At 38.5% G+C, this 24,535-nt stretch overlaps 1 protein-coding gene across 1 annotated transcript in view; it reads left to right on the top strand.

The window, feature by feature from the left end:
* The first annotated feature begins 235 nt into the window (after positions 1-235).
* pik3r1 (phosphoinositide-3-kinase, regulatory subunit 1 (alpha)) overlaps positions 236-24,535 on the top strand; it is an 83,905-nt gene continuing 59,605 nt past the window's right edge. Inside the window, exons 1-2 of the mRNA XM_061966305.2 lie at positions 236-383; positions 9,138-9,715. Of these exons, the coding sequence (XP_061822289.1) occupies positions 9,379-9,715 (337 nt within the window). The 5' untranslated portion in view covers positions 236-383; positions 9,138-9,378. The remainder of the gene's footprint in view (positions 384-9,137; positions 9,716-24,535) is intronic.

Raw genomic sequence — 24,535 nt, 5'->3', positions numbered from 1 at the left:
ACTCCGACAATGGAATACAAATTAAAATGTCCTGAGGTTATAGAAGGCTCGCTCATAAACCTTAAAGCACCTTGGCACCGACTGGCTCCACTCGTCGGTTACGTAACGTCCATGTTACGAGAGGGCGGGGCTTACGGCGGCTGTGATTGGCCGCGCCCGCGGTGACTGACAGCCACAGCGGGCCAATGAGTGACGGCGCCCGCGACCCCGCCCCTTCTGGCCGTCCAGCGGAGGTTTGTCCGGGCAAAGACTCTGCAGGAGGGGACGTTAATGTCGACGTTTAAGTCCGATTTCAACTCAACAAGTCCGGGGAGATTTTAACGCTCGGTGTGGAGGAGGCGGAAAGGACAGGAAAAAGCAACTTAGTTGGGTACCGACCGAAGGTAGGCGCACACATTTAAACGCGACTTTATCCTCCTTCTTCATCTTTTTATACCAACTTTCTACATTCTCATGTTTTCACGCAGGCAAACGCGTCACGTTTGAAAGTCCCTTAACTTTTTTTTTTCCTCCTCATTGTTAACTTTTTCTGATGACAAAGTGGTATTTTTAACCGAAATTCCTCTCTTTACGTCGGATATTAGCAGTAATGATAACAACATTGCTAGCTAGCTGTTAGCATTAGCTTCAACGGACGTAAAAAAAAAAAAAAAAAAAAGTCGTTTTAGAACATTCCAGAAAAACGTCAAAACCGCCCGGGCCTCGACCGCACCCTCGGCCTTTTTTTTTTTTATTATTTTTTTTTTTTAACCAACATTTAATAAACGCACGGATGTGGTCGCCGTATGTTAGTTACGTAACTTGGACCATACGTCAAGCTGTCACGGCGAGCGACGTTAGCATGTAGGTGTTAGCCGCGAGGTGCTAACTGTATATGCAATGCACACGTGCATGTTTATGTAAGGATCCGTGGCGATATGGCGTGTTGAATCCACGCCAGGAGCATCCCCGCTGGAGGAATTTAGCAGATAAGAGTGGTATCTTTTAGACCCAAAAAAAAAAACAGGCTAATGTAGCGAAGGGAAGCAATACAACATAAATCACACGAGGACTGTTACTTAACCCTTGTGTGGTGTTCGGTTCTGTGGGACAATTAATGAATTTTTCAAACTGAGAATCACTGACTTTGGCTCATTTTCTGTGAAGAACATGTATCAGAATACATATTTAATGACCATACACCCCCCTACACATTTCTATTACATATAAGATGTCCGGGTCCACTGGACTTGGGGCTAATAGAAGTGTGGAAATTGATGTTCTGTGTACCCCACATGCACGCACGCACAGCAGGTCTAGACAGGAGGAGGACAGAGTGTAGGTACACAGAACATCAGAGGGTCAAATGTGCGAGAAAATGAGAGCAGACAGTGTTGACAAACAATGTTGCAACCTTGTGTGGGAACCGCATTTCTATTACATATAAGTTGTCCGGGTCCACTGGACCCGGGGCTAAAAGAAGTGTGGAAATTGATGTTCTGTGTACCACACACACAGCAGGCCTAGACAGGAGGAGGACAGAGTGTAGGTACACAAAACATCAGATGGTCAAATGTGCGAGAAAATGAGAGCAGACAGTGTTGACAAACAATGTTGCAACCTTGTGTGGGAACCGCATTTCTATTACATATAAGTTGTCCGGGTCTAATAGAAGTGTGGAAATTGATGTTCTGTGTACTGCACGCACACGCACGCACTCACACACACACACACACACACACACACACACACACACACACACACACACACACACACACACACACACACATCCACATACACATGGCAGGCCTAGACAGGAGGAGGACAGAGTGTAGTTACACAAAACATCAGATGGTCAAATGTGCGAGAAAATGAGAGCAGACAATGTTGACAAACAATGTTGCAACCTTGTGTGGGAACCGCATTTCTATTATATATAAGTTGTCCGGGTCCACTGGACCCGGGGCTAAAAGAAGTGTGGAAATCGATGTTCTGTGTACCGCACGCACTCACACAAGCACACACAGCAGGCCTAGACAGGAGGAGGACAGCGTGTAGGTACACAAAACATCAGATGGTCAAATGTGCGAGAAAATGAGAGCAGACAATGTTGACAAACAACCTTGTGTGGGAACCGCATTTCTATTACATATAAGTTGTCCGGGGCTAATAGAAGTGTGGAAATTGATGTTCTGTGTACTGCACGCACTCACACACACACACACACACATCCACATACACATGGCAGGCCTAGACAGGAGGAGGACAGAGTGTAGGTACACATAACAATAAAGGGTCAAATGTGCGAGAAAATGAGAGCAGACAGTGTTGACAAACAATGTTGCAACCTTGTGTGGGAAGCGCATTTCTATTACATATAAGTTGTCCGGGGCTAATAGAAGTGTGGAAATTGATGTTGTGTGTACCACATGCACACACACACACACACACACACACACACACACACACACACACACACACACACACACACACACACACACACACACACACACACACAGCAGGCCTAGACAGGAGGAGGACAGGGTGTAGGTACACAAAACATCAGATGGTCAAATGTGCGAGAAAATGAGAGCAGACAATGTTGACAAACAATGTTGCAACCTTGTGTGGGAAGCGCATTTCTATTACATATAAGTTGTCCGGGGCTAATAGAAGTGTGGAAATTGATGTTCTGTGTACTGCACGCACTCACACACACACACACATCCACATACACATGGCAGGCCTAGACAGGAGGAGGACAGAGTGTAGGTACACATAACAATAAAGGGTCAAATGTGCGAGAAAATGAGAGCAGACAGTGTTGACAAACAATGTTGCAACCTTGTGTGGGAAGCGCATTTCTATTACATATAAGTTGTCCGGGGCTAATAGAAGTGTGGAAATTGATGTTGTGTGTACCACATGCACACACACACACACACACACACACACACACACACACACACACACACACACACACACACACACACACACACACACACACAGCAGGCCTAGACAGGAGGAGGACAGGGTGTAGGTACACAAAACATCAGATGGTCAAATGTGCGAGAAAATGAGAGCAGACAATGTTGACAAACAATGTTGCAACCTTGTGTGGGAAGCGCATTTCTATTACATATAAGTTGTCCGGGGCTAATAGAAGTGTGGAAATTGATGTTCTGTGTACTACACACACACACACACACACACACACACACACAAACAAACAAACAAACAAACACATACACATGGCAGGCCTAGACAGGAGGAGGACAGAGTGTAGGTACACATAACAATAGAGGGTCAAATGTGCGAGGAAATGAGAGCAGACAGCGTTGACAAACAATGTTGCAACCTTGTGTGGGAACCGCATTTCTATTACATATAAGTTGTCCGGGTCCACTGGACCCGGGGCTAAAAGAAGTGTGGAAATCGATGTTCTGTGTACCACATGCACACTCACACACACAAGCACACACAGCAGGCCTAGACAGGAGGAGGACAGCGTGTAGGTACCCAAAACATCAGATGGTCAAATGTGCGAGAAAATGAGAGCAGACAATGTTGACAAACAATGTTGCAACCTTGTGTGGGAAGCGCATTTCTATTACATATAAGTTGTCCGGGGCTAATAGAAGTGTGGAAATTGATGTTCTGTGTACTACACACACACACACACACACACAAACAAACAAACAAACAAACAAACAAACAAACAAACACACACACATACACATGGCAAGCCTAGACAGGAGGAGGACAGAGTGTAGGTACACATAACAATAGAGGGTCAAATGTGCGAGAAAATGAGAGCAGACAGCGTTGACAAACAATGTTGCAACCTTGTGTGGGAACCGCATTTCTATTACATATAAGTTGTCCGGGTCCACTGGACCCGGGGCTAAAAGAAGTGTGGAAATCGATGTTCTGTGTACCACATGCACACGCACGCACACAAGCACACACAGCAGGCCTAGACAGGAGGAGGACAGCGTGTAGGTACACAAAACATCAGATGGTCAAATGTGCGAGAAAATGAGAGCAGACAATGTTGACAAACAATGTTGCAACCTTGTGTGGGAAGCGCATTTCTATTACATATAAGTTGTCCGGGGCTAATAGAAGTGTGGAAATTGATGTTCTGTGTACTACACACACACACACACACACACACACACACACACACACACACACACACACACACACACATACACATGGCAGGCCTAGGCAGGAGGAGGACAGAGTGTAGGTACACATAACAATAGAGGGTCAAATGTGCGAGAAAATGAGAGCAGACAGCGTTGACAAACAATGTTGCAACCTTGTGTGGGAACCGCATTTCTATTACATATAAGTTGTCCGGGTCCACTGGACCTGGGGCTAAAAGAAGTGTGGAAATCGATGTTCTGTGTACCACATGCACACGCACGCACACAAGCACACACAGCAGGCCTAGACAGGAGGAGGACAGCGTGTAGGTACACAAAACATCAGATGGTCAAATGTGCGAGAAAATGAGAGCAGACAATGTTGACAAACAACCTTGTGTGGGAAGCGCATTTCTATTACATATAAGTTGTCCGGGTCCACTGGACCCGGGGCTAATAGAAGTGTAGAAATTGATGTTCTGAACATCATCCCTATCCTCCTCCTTTTATATATATTTATATATTTATTTATATATGCATTAAACAATGCAACAAGGTTTTCCAAAATAAATCAACTCAAGTTATGGAAAAAAGTGCCAACATGGCACTGCCATATTTGTTATTGAAGTCACAAAGTGCATTATTTTTTATAACATGCCTCAAAACAGCAGATTGGAATTTGGGACATGCATGTGGATTTTGAGGGGGGCGGGTTGAGGTGGGGAGAGGGGTGTATATTGTAGCGTCCAGGAAGAGTTAATGCTGCAATGGATTCTGGGTATTTGTTCTGTTGTGTTTATGTTGTGTTACGGTGCGGATGTTCTCCCGAAATGTGTTTGTCATTCTTGTTGGGTGTGGGTTCACAGTGTGGCGCATATTTGTAACAGTGTTAAACTTGTTTATACGGCCACCCTCAGTGTGACCTGTATGGCTGTTGACTTGTGTGTGTGAAAAGCCGTAGATATTATGTGATTGGGCCGGCACGCAAAGGCAATGCCTTTAAGGTTTATTGGCGCTCTGTACTTCTCCCTACGTCCGTGTACCACTCCGTACAGCGGCCTTTTAAAAAGTCATAAATTTCACTTTTTTAAAATCGATACCGATAATTTCCAATATTACATTTTAAAACACTTATCAGCCGATAATATCGGCAGTCCGATATTATCGGACATCTCTAATATATATATATATATATATATATATATATATATGTATATATATATATATATATATAATCCGACATCTCTAATATATATATATATATAATGTGTGTGTGTACTGTATTTTCCGCACCATAAGGCGCCCTGGGCTATAAGCCGCACCTTCAATGAACGGCATATTTCAAAACTTTGTCCACCTATAAGCCGCCCGGTGTTGTAAGCCGCATCTAACTGCGCTAAAGGAATTTCAAAAAAACAGTCAGATAGGTCAGTCAAACTTTAATAATATATTAAAAACCAGCGTTCTAACAACTCTGTTCACTCCCAAAATGTACGCAAATGTGCAATCACAAACATACGTATATCAACATGGACAGAGCTGCGTGAAAAAAGCCACCCGGCCTCTTCGCGTAAACTTAAACTTACCTTAACCACTCGCTCATCTTTTCTTCATCCATCCCTTCGAGTTAGCTTTTATGATGACGCCGGCTGGAAAGGTCTCTTTTGGCAAGGTCTTCCTTTTGAATATCACCATGGGTGGAAGTTTCTGGCCATTAGCACGGCAAGCTAGAACCACAGTGAAGGATGACTTCTCATTCCCTGTGGTGCGAATATTCACCGTACGTGCTCCCGTTGTATCCACAGTGCGGTTCACAGGAATATCAGTTGCTGTGAAATAGTCATCCGTGTGCGGATGGAGAGATTGCGTCTTTTCATGAACCGGATCCCTGACGCTTAGTAGGAGCCATTTTGTGGTCTTTACAGATGTAAACACACAAAGGAAATGAAACGTACGGTATATCCGCGCGCTTTTTCTTCTTCTACGCGGGCGGGTGGTTGCTTACAGTAGAAGAAGAAGCGCTTCCTGTTCTATGGGGGCGGGTGCTTACCTTGGCGGTTGCTTGCGTAGAAGAAGAAGCGCTTCCTGTTCTACCGGGAAAAAAGATGGCGGCTGTTTACCGAAGTTGCGAGATCGAAACTTTATGAAAATGAATCGTAATATTAATCCATATATAAAGCGCACCGGGTTAAAAGCCGCACTGTCAGCTTTTGAGTAAATTTGTGGTTTTTAGGTGCGGCTAATAGTGCGGAAAATACGGTGTGTATATATATATATATATATATATATATATATATATATATATATGTATATATATATATATGTATATATATATATATGTATATATATATGTATATATATATATATGTATATATATATATATATATATATATGTATATATATGTATATATATATATATATATATATATGTATATATATGTATATATATATATATATATATATATGTATATATATGTATATATATATATATATATATATATATATATGTATATATATGTGTATATATATATATATATATATATATATATATATATATATATATATATATATATATATATATATATATATATATATATGTATATATATATATATATATATATATATGTATATATATATATATATATATATGTATATATATATATATATATATATATATATATATATATATATATATATATATATATATATGTACGCAACCTTCAAACATGGCGGATGAAGCGGAAACACGGAAGCTATTGCTAGCAATAACGCGCCACAGTAACGTTACCGTATATGAACGTCCAACGATACATCAGAAGTGCCAATAAAAAGCGTATATTATTGTTTGCATTCAGAGCAGCAGGGGTGTCCAAACTTTTTAAAATGTGGTCGAGGGCCGAAAGCCGACTGCGTGTAAAGTAGCTATATATATATATATATATATATATATATATATATATATATATATATATATATATATATATATATATATATATACAAACCCTGTTTCCATATGAGTTGGGAAATTGTGTTCGATGTAAATACAAACGGAATACAATGATTTGCAAATCATTTTCAACCCATATTCAGTTGAATGCACTACAAAGACAACATATTTGATGTTCAAACTGATAAACATTTTTTTTTTGCAAATAATCATTAACTTTAGAATTTGATGCCAGCAACACGTGACAAAGTAGTTGGGAAAGGTGGCAATAAATACTGATAAAGTTGAGGAATGCTCATCCAACACTTATTTGGAACATCCCACAGGTGAACAGGCAAATTGGGAACAGGTGGGTGCCATGATTGGGTATTGTTGAACAGTTTAAGAAAAACCTTTCTCAACCACCTATTGCAAGGAATTTAGGGATTTCACCATCTACGGTCTGTAATATCATCAAAGGGTTCAGAGAATCTGGAGAAATCACTGCACGTAAGCAGCTAAGCCCGTGACCTTCGATCCCTCAGGCTGTACTGCATCAAAAAGCGACATCAGTGTGTAAAGGATATCACCACATGGGTTCAGGAACACTTCAGAAACCCACTGTCAGTAACTACAGTTGGTCGCAACATCTGTAAGCGCAAGTTAAAACTCTCCTATGCAAGGCGAAAACCGTTTATCAACAACACCCAGAAACGCCGTCGGCTTCGCTGGGCCTGAGCTCATCTAAGATGGACTGATACAAAGTGGGAAAGTGTTCTGTGGTCTGACGAGTCCACATTTCAAATTGTTTTTGGAAATTGTGGACGTCGTGTCCTCCGGACCAAAGAGGAAAAGAACCATCCGGATTGTTATAGGCCCAAAGTGTAAAAGCCAGCATGTGTCATGGTATGGGGGTGTATTAGTGCCCAAGACATGGGTAACCTACACATTTGTGAAGGCGCCATTAATGCTGAAAGGTACATACAGGTTTTGGAGCAACATATGTTGCCATCCAAGCAACGTTACCATGGACGCCCCTGCTTATTTCAGCAAGACAATGCCGAGCCACGTGTTACATCAACGTGGCTTCATAGTAAAAGAGTGCGGGTACTAGACTGGCCTGCCTGTAGTCCAGACCTGTGTCCCATTGAAAATATGAAGCCTAAAATAGCACAACGGAGACCCCCGGACTGTTGAACAACTTAAGCTGTACATCAAGCAAGAATGGGAAAGAATTCCACCTGAGAAGCTTCAAAAATGTGTCTCCTCAGTTCCCAAACGTTTACTGAGTGTTGTTAAAAGGAAAGGCCATGTAACACAGTGGTGAACATGCCCTTTCCCAACTACTTTGGCACGTGTTGCAGCCATGAAATTCTAAGTTAATTATTATTTGCAAAACAAAAATAAAGTTTATGAGTGTGAACATCAAATATGTTGTCTTTGTAGTGCATTCAATTGAATATGGGTTGAAAAGGATTTGCAAATCATTGTATTCCGTTTATATTTACATCCAACACAATTTCCCAACTCATATGGAAACAGGGTTTGTACATACCTTAATTGTTTCCAAACGGTGTCTGTAACACGGCAGTAAAACGGCCGATCGAACAAAACAGAAGTCATCTAAACGGACTCAACAACTCCATGTTGACGTTTTGGTGAATTGACGAAACGGAAACAATGTGGAATTAACGCCATTGTTAGGTAATAATGCCAACGCGTGCTAGCATATTAGCTTATGCTAACGACGCTAGCTTGGAAATCTTTGGGCACCTCATGATTTGATTAAAAAGCCATTATTGATGCATCTTTGATTTATATATATTGATGCAGTTTTACATTTATTATAAGTGTTTAACCAGTTGAATTAATTACAATCGCGTTTGTTAATCTAATGTGTGCAAAAGTGCAACATAAGTGACCTAAAATAAAGGAGACGGTCAGCCACATTTTAGTTTATTTACAATACATTAATCAGCATCCCCGCCTCCTATATGCTCTTACTATACAGTCTGGCATGAATATGCTGCCTCCTCCTGAGTATATAAATCATAGTTTAATGTGTTTGTGTCCCCTTGCAGGTCTGCTGCATAGCTTCCCTGCACCAGCCCTGCAGTACTTTCCCCCGATGGTACGGCGCGGCGCGGCGGAGAGCCACAAATCACCCAGAAAAGACGAAAGAATGAAGACCAGTCTCTGAATAATCGCCCGGTGTCCCGCGCAGATGTGCGCCGAACACGTCCGCATCGCACGCTAACCCGACCGACAAGTAGCTTTTTCTTTTTTTTACCCCCCCCCGCCCCGTAAAATCTTTAGGACGTCATGAGCGCCGAAGGCTATCAGTACCGAGCTCTTTACGAGTACAAGAAGGAGCGGGAGGAGGACATTGACTTACACGTGGGGGACATATTGCTGGTGAGCAAGGGGACGCTGGCGGCGCTGGGCTACGCCGACGGCCTGGAGCAGAGGCCCGAAGAGATCGGGTGGCTGCCCGGCTTCAACGAGAGCACCCAGGAGAAGGGCGACTTCCCCGGCACGTACGTGGAGTACATCGGGAAGAAGTGGATCTCGCCGCCCACGCCCAAGCCCAGGCCGCTCAGGCCCCTGCCGGTGGCTCCCGGGGCGTTCCGGTCCGAGGCCGACTCCGACTCGGAGCAAGGTGAGCGGAATCGCTAAATAAATCGTGTAATGCAGAGCCGGGCAAATATTTTGACGAGGGGGCCACATTGAGAGAGAATAATGGGGGGCCAATGTATACGTGTGTATGAATGATATATACAGGTAAAAGCCAGTAAATTAGAATATTTTGAAAAACTTGATTTATTTCAGTAATTGCATTCAAAAGGTGTAACTTGTACATTATATTTATTCATTGCACACAGACTGATGCATTCAAATGTTTATTTCATTTAATTTTGATGATTTGAAGTGGCAACAAATGAAAATCCAAAATTCCGTGTGTCACAAAATTAGAATATTACTTAAGGCTAATACAAAAAAGGGAGTTTTAGAAATGTTGGCCAACTGAAAAGTATGAAAATGAAAAATATGAGCATGTACAATACTCAATACTTGGTTGGAGCTCCTTTTGCCTCAATTACTGCGTTAATGCGGCGTGGCATGGAGTCGATGAGTTTCTGGCACTGCTCAGGTGTTATGAGAGCCCAGGTTGCTCTGATAGTGGCCTTCAACTCTTCTGCGTTTTTGGGTCTGGCATTCTGCATCTTCCTTTTCACAATACCCCACAGATTTTCTATGGGGCTAAGGTCAGGGGAGTTGGCGGGCCAATTTAGAACAGAAATACCATGGTCTGTAAACCAGGCACGGGTAGATTTTGCGCTGTGTGCAGGCGCCAAGTCCTGTTGGAACTTGAAATGACATGGCACCCCAAACCATTTACCTGTACACATTTAGCTGTACAGTATGTGTGTTTGGCTCCCTTTTTTTCAGGAATACCAAAACGTCCAATAGAATTCTAAAAACGTTCTGACAAACCACCTCAAAAAACGGAATGGAATTTTACAGTTTTTTACTGAATGGGACACCCAAAATGTATATGAACATAAAGAAAGTGGGTTTTACAATATTCTCTATGAACAATAAAACACTGAATATTAACAACATATGAACATATTTACTTCTCAGACCAACTCCTCGATAGTTGTGTATCTTTTACAATCGAGCAAAACACAACAACAATTTAAATAAACAGCAAAATATGAATGCAGAGTGTAATAAACCCCTACAATATGATATATTATCACGTAAAATTTGCTGTATATAGTATGTGTGTTTGGCTCCCTTTTTTTCCAGGAACACTAATACCAAAACGTCCGATAGAATTCTAAAAACGTTATGACAAACCACCTAAAAAAAAACGGAATGGAATTTACAGTTTTTTACTGAATGGGACACCCAAAATGTACATGAACATAAAGAAAGTGGGATTTACAGAATTAACTACGAACAATAAAACACTGAATATTGACAACATATGAACATCTTTTACTTCTCAGACCAGCTCCTCCATAGTTGTGTATCTTTTACAATCGAGCAAAACACAACAACAATTTAATAAACAGCGAAATATGAATGCAGAGTGTAATAAACCCCTACAGTATAATATATTATCACGTAAAATTTGCTGTATATAGTATGTGTGTTTGGCTCCCTTTTTTTCCAGGAACACTAATACCAAAACGTCCGATAGAATTCTAAAAACGTTATGACAAACCACCTCAAAAAAACGGAATGGAATTTACAGTTTTTTTACTGAATGGGACACCCAAAATGTACATGAACATAAAGAAAGTGGGATTTACAGAATTAACTACGAACAATAAAACACTGAATATTGACAACATATGAACATCTTTTACTTCTCAGACCAGCTTCTCGATAGTTGTGTATCTTTTACAATCGAGCAAAATACAACAAAAATTTAATAAACAGCAAAATATGAATGCAGAGTGTAATAAACCCCTACAATATGATATATTATCACGTAAAATTTGCTGTATATAGTATGTGTGTTTGGCTCCCTTTTTTTCCAGGAACACTAATACCAAAACGTCCGATAGAATTCTAAAAACGTTATGACAAACCACCTCAAAAAAACGGAATGGAATTTACAGTTTTTTACTGAATGGGACACCCAAAATGTACATAAACATAAAGAAAGTGGGATTTACAGAATTAACTACAAACAATAAAACACTGAATATTGACAACATATGAACATCTTTTACTTCTCAGACCAGCTTCTCGATAGTTGTGTATCTTTTACAATCGAGCAAAACACAACAAAAATTTAATAAACAGCGAAATATGAATGCAGAGTGTAATAAACACCTACAATATGATATATTATCACATAAAAATGTGCTGTATATAGTACGTGTGTTTGGAAGAACACTAATACCAAAAGTCCCAATGTCAGATAGAATTCTAAAAACAGACCACCTTGAAAAAACGGAATGGAATTTTACAGTTTTTTACTGAATGGGACACCCAAAATGTACATGAACATAAAGAAAGTGGGATTTACAGAATTAACTACGAACAATAAAACACTGAATATTGACAACATATGAACATATTTTACTTCTCAGACCAGCTCCTCGATAGTTGTGTATCTTTTACAATCGAGCAAAACACAACAACAATTTAAATGAACAGCAAAATATGAATGCAGAGTGTAATAAACCCCTACAATATGATATATTATCACGTAAAATTTTCTGTATATAGTATGTGTGTTTGGCTCCCTTTTTTTCAGGAACACTAATACCAAAACGTCCGATAGAATTCTAAAAACGTTATGACAAACCACCTCAAAAAAACGGAATGGAATGTACAGTTTTTTACTGAATGGGACACCCAAAATGTACATGAACATAAAGAAAGTGGGATTTACAGAATTAACTACGAACAATAAAACACTGAATATTGACAACATATGAACATCTTTTACTTCTCAGACCAGCTTCTCGATAGTTGTGTATCTTTTACAATCGAGCAAAACACAACAAAAATTTAATAAACAGCGAAATATGAATGCAGAGTGTAATAAACCCCTACAATATGATATATTATCACGTAAAATTTGCTGTATATAGTATGTGTGTTTGGCTCCCTTTTTTCCAGGAACACTAATACCAAAACGTCCGATAGAATTCTAAAAACGTTATGACAAACCACCTCAAAAAAACGGAATGGAATTTACAGTTTTTTACTGAATGGGACACCCAAAATGTACATGAACATAAAGAAAGTGGGATTTACAGAATTAACTACGAACAATAAAACACTGAATATTGACAACATATGAACATCTTTTACTTCTCAGACCAGCTCCTCCATAGTTGTGTATCTTTTACAATCGAGCAAAACACAACAAAAATTTAATAAACAGCAAAATATGAATGCAGAGTGTAATAAACCCCTACAATATGATATATTATCACGTAAAATTTGCTGTATATAGTATGTGTGTTTGGCTCCCTTTTTTTCCAGGAACACTAATACCAAAACGTCCGATAGAATTCTAAAAACGTTATGACAAACCACCTCAAAAAAACGGAATGGAATTTACAGTTTTTTACTGAATGGGACACCCAAAATGTACATGAACATAGAGAAAGTGGGATTTACAGAATTAACTACAAACAATAAAACACTGAATATTGACAACATATGAACATCTTTTACTTCTCAGACCAGCTCCTCCATAGTTGTGTATCTTTTACAATCGAGCAAAACACAACAAAAATGTAACAAACAGCAAAATATGAATGCAGAGTGTAATAAACACCTACAATATGATATATTATCATGTAAAAATGTGCTGTATATATTACGTGTGTTTGGAAGAACACTGATACCAAAAGTCACAATATCTGATAGAATTCTAAAAACAGACCACCTTGAAAAAAACGGAATGGAATTTTACAGTTTTTTTTCACTGAATAGGACACCCAAAATGTACATGAACATAAAGAAAGTGGGATTTACAAAATTAACTACGAACAATAAAACACTGAATATTAACAACATATGAACATCTTTTACTTCTTAGAGCAGCTCCTCCATAGTTGTGTATCTTTTACAATCGAGCAAAACACAACAAAAATTTAAATAAACAGCAAAATATGAATGCAGAGTGTAATAAACACCTACAATATGATATATTATCACGTAAAAATGTGCTGTATATAGTACGTGTGTTTGGAAGAACACTAACACCAAAAGTCACAATGTCTGATAGAATTCTAAAAACAGACCACCTTGAAAAAACGGAATGGAATTTTACAGTTTTTTACTGAATGGGACACCCAAAATGTACATGAACATAAAGAAAGGGGGTTTTACAATATTAACTATGAACAATTAAACACTGAATATTAACAACATGAACATATTTACTTCTCAGACCAGCTCCTCCATAGTTGTGTATCTTTTACAATCGGGCAAAACACAATAACAATTTTAATAAACAGCAAAATATGAATGCAGAGTGTAATAAACACCTACAATATGATATATTATCACGTAAAAATGTGCTGTATATAGTACGTGTGTTTGGAAGAACACTAACACCAAAAGTCACAATGTCTGATAGAATTCTAAAAACAGACCACCTTGAAAAAACGGAATGAAATTTTACAGGTTTTTTTACTGAATGGGACACCCAAAATGTACATGAACATAAAGAAAGTGGGATTTACAGAATTAACTACGAACAATAAAACACTGAATATTGACAACATATGAACATCTTTTACTTCTCAGACCAGCTTCTCGATAGTTGTGTATCTTTTACAATCGAGCAAAATACAACAAAAATGTAATAAACAGCAAAATATGAATGCAGAGTGTAATAAACACCTACAATATGATATATTATCATGTAAAATTTGCTGTATATAGTATGTGTGTTTGGTTCCCTTTTTTTCAGGAACACTAATACCAAAACGTCCGATAGAATTCTAAAAACGTTATGACAAACCACCTCAAAAAACGGAATGGAATTTACTGTTTTATACTGAATGGGACACCCAAAATGTACATGAACATAAAGAAAGTGGGATTTACAAAATTAACTACGAACAATAAAACACTGAATATTAACAACATATGAACATCTTTTACTTCTTAGACCAGCTCCTCCATAGTTGTGTATCTTTTACAATCGAGCAAAACACAACAAAAATTTAATAAACAGCGAAATATGAATGCAGAGTGTAATAAACACCTACAATATGATATATTATCACGTAAAAATGTGCTGTATATAGTACGTGTGTTTGGAAGAACACTAACACCAAAAGTCACAATGTCAGATAGAATTCTAAAAACAGACCACCTTGAAAAAACGGAATGGAATTTTACAGTTTTTTTTCACTGAATGGGACACCCAAAATGTACATGAACATAAAGAAAGTGGGATTTACAAAATTAACTACGAACAATAAAACACTGAATATTAACAACATATGAACATCTTTTACTTCTCAGACCAGCTCCTCCATAGTTGTGTGTCTTTTACCATCGAGCAAAACACAACAAAACCTTAACAAACAAACAAGTGTAATAAACACCTACAATATGATATATTATCACTTTTATGCAGAAATATGTTGTGCAATTTTGCTTCCGCATCTGTTCCTGACACACGCGTTTGGGGCTGGCTGCTCTGGAAAACAAACCCCGCCCACTCTGCTTTGTTCCTGGTCTGAGCTGCGGTGACGTAGATTACCGTAATAACTCCTATAACGCTCAAAAGTGCGGATTTCAACCATCATTTAAAAACATCATAATGCCGGCGACAGTTTTGATGTTAAAGGTCTAAAAAAATAATGTAGAACATCCGGCGGGCCGGATTGAAAATCTTAACGGGCCGTATCTTTGCCCAGGTCTGGTGTAACGGAAGTATCTGCAGAAGAGCCGCAAGGCAGCGCTTACCGCCATTTTTGTACCCTAAACTCAACAACGTATGACAATGAGACTCGTCATCGGTTTCCATAAAAGTTGTGAGTTTAGGGAAGTACATCAAATTTAATTTCCCCAGTACCATTTTAAGAAAAAAACTGCCCGACTTCACCGCATTATCACGTATCTGTTTAGTAATACCTCGGTTTTTATTCGTGATTTAAAAAAAAAACAATGTAGAATCGTGCGAAAACCAGATACATTTTTCCCCTAAGAAATCATGCAAATCCAAGGAATTGGTTCCAGATGTCCAAAAATATGAACACAAACACAGTTTTACAAAAAGGAAAACATGTAAAATACATAAACGATGAATGAAATCTGCTAGTTTATTCTGCGCAATGTTTGCCCCTATGCTAATCGAGACTGGGTGAAATTGTGACGAAAATTTTTGTTCAAAACTGAATGATTCTGAGCATGCATCATGTACCGAATGATATGACTCTAAGGTGAACTACTGGAAAATTAGCTTAAAAGGTGTAAAATTGGCTAAAAAAAATTAGCATGCTAATGTTAGCGCGCTAGGAGCTTTTTGACTTTGCAACCGTTCAAATCGTTTGAGAAATGTGGGCTATGTAGTCGTTTATATATCGCCAATTCATTTTCAATGACGGAAAATTCCCGGGAGTCGGGTAATTTTCGGTTTAAATCAGTTGAGAATCATGCAGAGGTTTATATTTCCCATTCATTTAGCATTAGTACCCTCACAGGGAACAGCTGGCATACTTGCAAGATGGCGCTAAGTAACGGAATCTGTGATTATGGGGTTAAATAGTATGACATAAGGGCAAATGCTAGCAAAAACACTAACATGCTAACCAGCCTGCTAACAGGGTAACAGTTAAAATACTTATAAGATGGCGCCAAGTAACAGAATCCATGACTATTATATTAAAAAGTACGAATGAAGCTAAAATACTAGCATAAAAAGTTAGCATGTTTATGTTAGCATGCTAGTAGGCGAACAGCTAACATACTTCTCAGATGGCGCCAAGTAACGGAATCCATGACTATTAGATTAAAAAGTACGAATGAAGCTAAAATACGAGCTTAAAAGTTAGCATGTTAATGTTAGCACGCTAGCGTTAGCATGCTAGTAGACGAACAGCTAACCTACTTCTAAGATGGCGCTAAGGAACACAATGCATGACTATTATATTAAAAAGTACGAATGAAGCTAAAATACTAGTATAAAAAGTTAGCATGTTTATGTTAGCATGCTAGTAGGCGAACAGCTAACATACTTCTAAGATGGCGCCAAGTAACGGAATCCATGACTATTATATTAAAAAGTACGAATGAAGCTAAAATACAAGCTTAAAAGTTAGCATGTTAATGTTAGCACGCTAGCGTTAGCATGCTAGTAGACGAACAGCTAGCCTACTTCTAAGATGGCGCTAAGGAACACAATGCATGACTATTATATTAAAAAGTACGAATGAAGCTAAAATACTAGCATAAAAAGTTAGCATGTTTATGTTAGCATGCTAGTAGGCGAACAGCTAACATACTTCTAAGATGGCACCAAGTAACGGAATCCATGACTATTAGATTAAAAAGTACGAATGAAGCTAAAATACGAGCTTAAAAGTTAGCATGTTAATGTTAGCATGCTAGCGTTAGCATGCTAGTAGACGAACAGCTAACCTACTTCTAAGATGGCGCTAAGGAACACAATGCATGACTATTATATTAAAAACTACGAATGAAGCTAAAATACTAGCATAAAAAGTTAGCATGTTTATGTTAGCATGCTAGTAGGCGAACAGCTAACATACTTCTAAGATGGCGCCAAGTAACGGAATCCATGACTATTAGATTAAAAAGTACGAATGAAGCTAAAATACAAGCTTAAAAAGTTAGCATGTTAATGTTAGCACGCTAGCGTTAGCATGCTAGTAGACGAACAGCTAACCTACTTCTAAGATGGCGCTAAGGAACACAATGCATGACTATTATATTAAAAAGTACGAATGAAGCTAAAATACTAGCATAAAAAGTTAGCATGTTTATGTTAGCATGCTAGTAGGCGAACAGCTAACATACTTCTAAGATGGCGCCAAGTAACGGAATCCATGACTATTAGATTAAAAAGTACGAATGAAGCTAAAATACTAGCATAGGAAGTTAGCATGTTAATGTTAGCACGCTAGCGTTAGCATGCTAGTAGACGAACAGCTTATCTACTTCTAAGATGGCGCTAAGGAACACAATGCATGACTATTATATTAAAAAGTACGAATGAAGCTAAAATACTAGCATAAAAAGTTAGCATGTTTATGTTAGCATGCTAGTAGGCGAACAGCTAATATACTTCTAAGATGGCGCCAAGTAACGGAATCCATGACTACTAGATTAAAAAGTACAAATGAAGCTAAAATACAAGCTTAAAAGTTAGCATGTTAATGTTAGCACGCTAGCGTTAGCATGCTAGTAGACGAACAGCTAACCTACTTCTAAGATGGCGCTAAGGAACACAATGCATGACTATTATATTAAAAAGTACGAATGAAGCTAAAATACTAGCATAAAAAGTTAGCATGTTTATGCTAGTAGGCGAACAGCTAACATACTTCTAAGATGGCGCCAAGTAACGGAATCGATGACTATTAGATTAAAAAGTACGAATGAAGCTAAAATACAAGCTTAAAAAGTTAGCATGTTTATGTTAGCATGCTAGTAGGCGAACAGCTAACATACTTCTAAGATGGCGCCAAGTAACGGAATCCATGACTATTAGATTAAAAAGTACGAATGAAGCTAAAATACAAGCTTAAAAGTTAGCATGTTTATGTTAGCATGCTAGTAGGCGAACAGCTAACATACTTCTAAGATGGCGCCAAGTAACGGAATCCATGACTATTAGATTAAAAAGTACGAATGAAGCTAAAATCCAAGCTTAAAAGTTAGCATGTTAATGTTAGCACGCTAGCGTTAGCATGCTAGTAGACGAACAGCTAACCTACTTCTAAGATGGCGCTAAGGAACACAATGCATGATTATTAGGTTAAAACATCCACAATTAGCTTAGATAATAGTATAAAACTTGACATTTAAACAGCGAGCATAATTCTAAAATGGCGCCAAGTAATGGAATCTATGACTATTAGATTAAATAGTACGAATGAAGCTAAAATACTAGCATAGGAAGTTAGCATGTTAATGTTAGCACGCTAGCAGGTTAACAGCTAGCATACTTCTAAGATGGCGCCAATGAACAAAACCCATTAAAATGTACATAATCAGCATAAATGCTATCTTAAAACGTTCGCATGCTAGCAAACCTCGCTAAAGTGCCATCTTCATTATTTATACTCTCCCGTCGTTGGCTGCTCCCGTTCCACGCCGCGGGCCCCCGGGGTCTAAGACGGCCATGTTTGCGGCGGGCTCCCTGCAGCTGCAGCAGTTTCTGGGGCGCTTGTGAAATTCCTGTGCCGCGGTTTTGCCCGGCGGGGGGGGAAGGCGTCCAACACCCCGTGAGGGCCGGCCAATGTAGCACCGGGAGAAGAAAAGTCCCTGTGTCCTGGCCGTGGCTCGGGGGCGGGCGGGGGCCCGTACAGGAGAGAGCTAAAAAGGCTAATGTGTGCAGAGGGTAAGGACTCAAGTGGGGGCGAAGCTTGGGAGGGCCCTTCATGCTCCAGGGGGCTTTGACGAGGGGGCCTCCGCTCACGGGGCCCCCGTTTCTTTCTTTTTTGTTGTTGCTCCCGGTGATTTATTGGCCGGCACCGAGGGATCCGCTCCTCGGCTTTCCTCCCCCCTCGCTTTCTCCAATGTTTGGATAGCTCCTGGAGCTGGGGGTCTGGGGGGGAAAGGGGCCACGGGGGCTTACATGAGTGCAGCAGATGTGAAACTATTCTGCCTCCGTTCCCAAAACATGAAAAGTGTTGCTCCTTCTCCTGGGCCTCCTCTCCGGGAGACAATGGTCCTGCAGGACTCGCTCACGTCGCCTCAGTAAATGGATAAACGAGACACACAAAGTACTTCCATGAGCAGGCCAAACATTAAAGACTCTTATTTTACTCTGCTTTAGGCAGTTTTTTCGACTCGAAAAATTGCTGCTGCCATAGGAATGTGAAAAGATGGAGGGAGGAAGTGGGTGGAGGATGAGCAAAATACAGACTCTATCTGATTGTTTTGGTTCAATCTTGGGATAGGCAGTAATACAGCATCAAAAGACAAATAGTGTCAGTTCATTTGGAACATGCATGCGTTACAATTACAATGTAAGGCATCGTGTATTTGCAGTTCTTTCATTACAGCAGGGGTGCTCATTACGTCGATCGCGAGCTACCGGTCGATCGCGGAAGGTGTGTCAGTCGATCACCAGCCAGGCATTAAAAAAATAGTCCTAAAAATGAGCGATCATAAATCTTCACTATGACGTCACTTTCGTCACTTGATTGACATTCACGGCACCCGAGGGTCTTCTGAGATGATGCTGGCTGCTGCCAGCTCATTAAAATGACCGACTGGAAGGCGAGAAACACTTTATTTCAACAGACTCTGGCGCCGTACCTGTCGTCAAAACTCCAAAGACCGACTGCACAGTTGCACAGTTGCGCTAACAAAATAAGAGTCTCAGAAAGCCGGCGTGCACAAGCTAGCAAGCTACGGAGTTTGCCGACAATGTATTTCTTGTAAAGTGTATACAAAGGAGTACGGAAGCTGGATAAATAAGATGCCAAAAACCGACCACTTTCATGTGGTATTGGACAAAAAGGACTTTTTTTCTCCTCCATTCGAAAATGCGGACGTTATCATCACCACTGTCTGATTCCAATCACTGCAAGTCATCACAATCAGGTAATACACCAACTTATATTCTTGTCTTCATGAAAGAAAGGAATCTATATGTGTTAAACATGCTTGTATTATCTTTAAACACCTTTAACTTATTAACAATATTAACTATGTGTTAAACATGCTTGTATTATCTTTAAACACCTTTAACTTATTAACAATATTAACTATATGTATTAAACATACTTGTATTTTCATTAAACACCTTTAATTTATTAACAATATTAACTATATGTGTTAAACATGCTTGCATTATCATTAAACATCTTTAACTTGTTAACAATATTAACTATATGTGTTAAACATGCTTGTATTATCTTTAAACACCTTTAATGTATTAACAATATTAACTATATGTGTTAAACATACTTGTATTTTCATTAAACACCTTTAATTTATTAACAATATTAACTATATGTGTTAAACATGCTTGCATTATCATTAAACATCTTTAACTTGTTAACAATATTAACTATATGTGTTAAACATGCTTGTATTATCTTTAAACACCTTTAATTTATTAACAATATTAACTATATGTGTTAAACATGCTTGTATTATCTTTAAACACCTTTAACTTGTTAACAATATTAACTATATGTATTAAACATACTTGTATTTTCATTAAACACCTTTAATTTATTAACAATATTAACTATATGTGTTAAACATGCTTGTATTATCATTAAACCATACCTGCCAACTACTCCGGTTTTCCCGTAATTAGTACGGTTTTCATCAACCTATTCCGGGTTACGGTTGCAGTGATTTAAAAAATACGGTTTTTCATTCATTAAAAAAAAAACGTTTTTAAAATGCGCGAGGCTATTTATAGCACCGCTGCCAAGCACGAGGCACCTGTTGTCATTGTTTCCAAACGAGCGAACGATCATGGAATCAGCCGGAGAAAAATCGCAAACGAGTCTTAAACTGAAAAGAAAACTGCAGTCATTCCGTGAAGAATATTCAAAAGCCTATCCGGGAATAATTATCCGTTCCAAAAAGGGTCAAAACTCCAAAGACCGACTGCACAGTTGCACAGTTGCGCTAACAAAACAAGAGTCTCAGAAAGCCGGCGTGCACAAGCTAGCAAGCTACGGAGTTTGCCGACAATGTATTTCTTGTAAAGTGTATACAAAGGAGTACGGAAGCTGGACAAATAAGATGCCAAAAACCGACCACTTTCATGTGGTATTGGACAGAAAGGACTTTTTTTCTCCTCCATTCGAAAATGCGGACGTTATCAGCACCACTGTCTGATTCCTATCACTGCAAGTCATCAGAATCAGGTAATACACCAACTTATATTCTTGTCTTCATGAAAGAAAGGAATCTATATGTGTTAAACATGCTTGTATTATCTTTAAACACCTTTAACTTCTTAACAATATTAACTATATGTGTTAAACATGCTTGTATTATCTTTAACCACCTTTAACTTGTTAACAATATTAACTATAAGTGTTAAACATGCTTGTATTATCTTTAAACACCTTTAACTTCTTAACAATATTAACTATATGTGTTAAACATGCTTGTATTATCTTTAACCACCTTTAACTTGTTAACAATATTAACTATAAGTGTTAAACATGCTTGTATTATCTTTAAACACCTTTAACTTCTTAACAATATTAATTATATGTGTTAAACATGCTTGTATTATCTTTAACCACCTTTAACTTGTTAACAATATTAACTATAAGTGTTAAACATATTTGTATTATCTTTAAACACCTTTAACTTGTTAACAATATTAACTATATGTGTTAAACATTCTTGTATTATCATTAAACACCTTTAATTTATTAACTATTAACTATATGTGTTAAACATTCTTGTATTATCATTAAACACCTTTAATTTATTAACTATTAACTATATGTGTTAAACATGCTTGCATTATCATTAAACATCTTTAACTTGTTAACAATATTAACTATATGTGTTAAACATGCTTGCATTATCTTTAAACACCTTTAACTTATTAACAATATTAACTATATGTGTTAAACATGCTTGCATTATCTTTAAACACCTTTAACTTATTAACAATATTAACTATATGTGTTAAACATGCTTGTATTATCATTAAACACCTTTAACTTGTTAACAAAAACATATATTTCATAAATAAGTAAATATAAATGATATATATGAATGAGGTAGATCCCCACGACTTGATCAATTGAAAAGTAGCTCGCCTGCAGAAAAAGTGTGAGCACCCCTGCATTACAGCATGTCCGAAAATGAGTAGCGCTTATTTAATCCTACCCCTTTTCATGTCATAGCAGTTATGTATGTATGTATGTATGTATTAGAGATGTGCGATAATGATTTTTTGCCGATATCTGATATTCCGATATTGTTAATTCCGATATCAACCGATACCGATATATACAGTCGTGGAATTAACACATTATGCCTAATTTTGTTGTGATGCCCCGCTGGATGCATTAAACAATGTAACTTTACCACGAATTGGTGGTAGCGGGGGGTGTATATTGTAGCATCCCGGAAGAGTTAGTGCTGCAAGGGGTTCTGGGTATTTGTTCTGTTGTGTTTATGTTGTGTTACGGTGCGGATGTTCTCCCGAAATGTGTTTGTCATTCTTGTTTGGTGCGGGTTCACAGTGTGGCGCATATTTCTAACAGTGTTAAAGTTGTTTATACGGCCACCCTCAGTGTGACCAGCATTCACTTAGGTGTGTGTAAAAGCTGCATATATTATGTGACTGGGCCGGCACGCTGTTTGTATGGAGGAAAAGCGCACGTGACGACAGGTTGTAGAGGACGCTAAAGGCAGTGCCTTTAAGGCACGCCCCCAATATGGTTGTCCGGGTGGAAATCGGGAGAAATTCGGGAGAATGGTTGCCCTGGGAGATTTTCGGGAGGGGCACTGAAATTCGGGAGTTTCCCGGGAAAATCGGGAGGGTTATGCCCTACGTCCGTGTTTTACCGGATATGTACCGCTCCGTACAGCGGCATTTTATAAAGTCATTAATTTAACTTTTTGAAACCGATACAGATAATTTCCGATATTACATTTTAAAGCATTTATCGGCCGATAATATCAGCAGGCCGATATTATTGGACATCTCTAGTATGTATGAATATATGTATGTGAATAAATTAAATATGCTATAAGTAAGTAAACAAATAATAAATACATACTAAATATACCATACCAACTTTATTTATAAAGCCCTTTAAAAACAACCACAGTTGAAAAACAAAGGGCTGTACACCACAAAGAAATAGAGGCAAAGGACAGACAAAAAAAACCCCAAAACATTTAAAACAGAACTAAACTACACATTGAAAAAGCAAATACAAATTATCTCCAGAACAATTTGTTAGATAAAAAGCAGTTAAAAAGTTAAAAACAGTTAAAAAAAAAAGAGCAAAAAAACAGTTTAAATATTAGACTTCCATTCATCCATTTTCTACCGCTTGTCCCTTTCGGGGTCGCGGAGGGGGGGTGGGGGGGTGCTGGAGCCTATCTCAGCTGCATTCGAGCGGAAGGCGGGGTACACCCTGGACAAGTCGCCACCTCATCGCAGGGCCAACACAGATAAGATTAAACACCAATTACTACCAAAAAATATAAATGAACTAAAAGCAGTCTTTTTCTCACAATGTGTCGACTTTTTTCCTCATAACATTTTGAAAAAAATGTCATGTTCTTTCCGTTTCTGTAATATTGCAATATTTTCTCGTACAATTCTTCCTTTTTTTTTTTAAATGTAAAATTATTAATTTTGAATGCAAAATGGTGACATCTGTCATATAAAATTCTGACTTATCACAATATTGCCAATTTTTTTGTTCTTGTAAAATAGTGAAACTCTTTGCTCCTATTTTGGTGGCTTTTTCCTCTTTTTTTTTGGTGTTTTCCTGTAGAAGTTTCATGTCTTCCTTTGAGCGATATTTCCCGCATCTACTTAGTTTTAGCAGTCAAGAATATTTCAGTTGTTTTTATCCTTCTTCGTGGGGACATTGTCGACTGTCATGTCATGTTCGGGTGTACATTGTGGACGCCCGTCTCTGCTCCACGGCAAGTCTTTGCTGTCGTCCAGCATTCTGTTTTTGTTTACTTTGTAGCCAGTTCAGTTTTAGTTTTGTTTTGCATAGCCTTTTCTTAGGGGCACTCACCTTTTGTTTATTTTTTGTTTAAGCATTTTTACCTG

Source organism: Nerophis lumbriciformis, linkage group LG11 (assembly GCF_033978685.3).
Source record: "Nerophis lumbriciformis linkage group LG11, RoL_Nlum_v2.1, whole genome shotgun sequence".
Lineage (NCBI taxonomy): Eukaryota > Metazoa > Chordata > Actinopteri > Syngnathiformes > Syngnathidae > Nerophis > Nerophis lumbriciformis.
The sequence above is the reverse complement of the archived record's forward strand: the minus strand, read 5'-3'. Positions and strand labels throughout refer to the sequence as shown.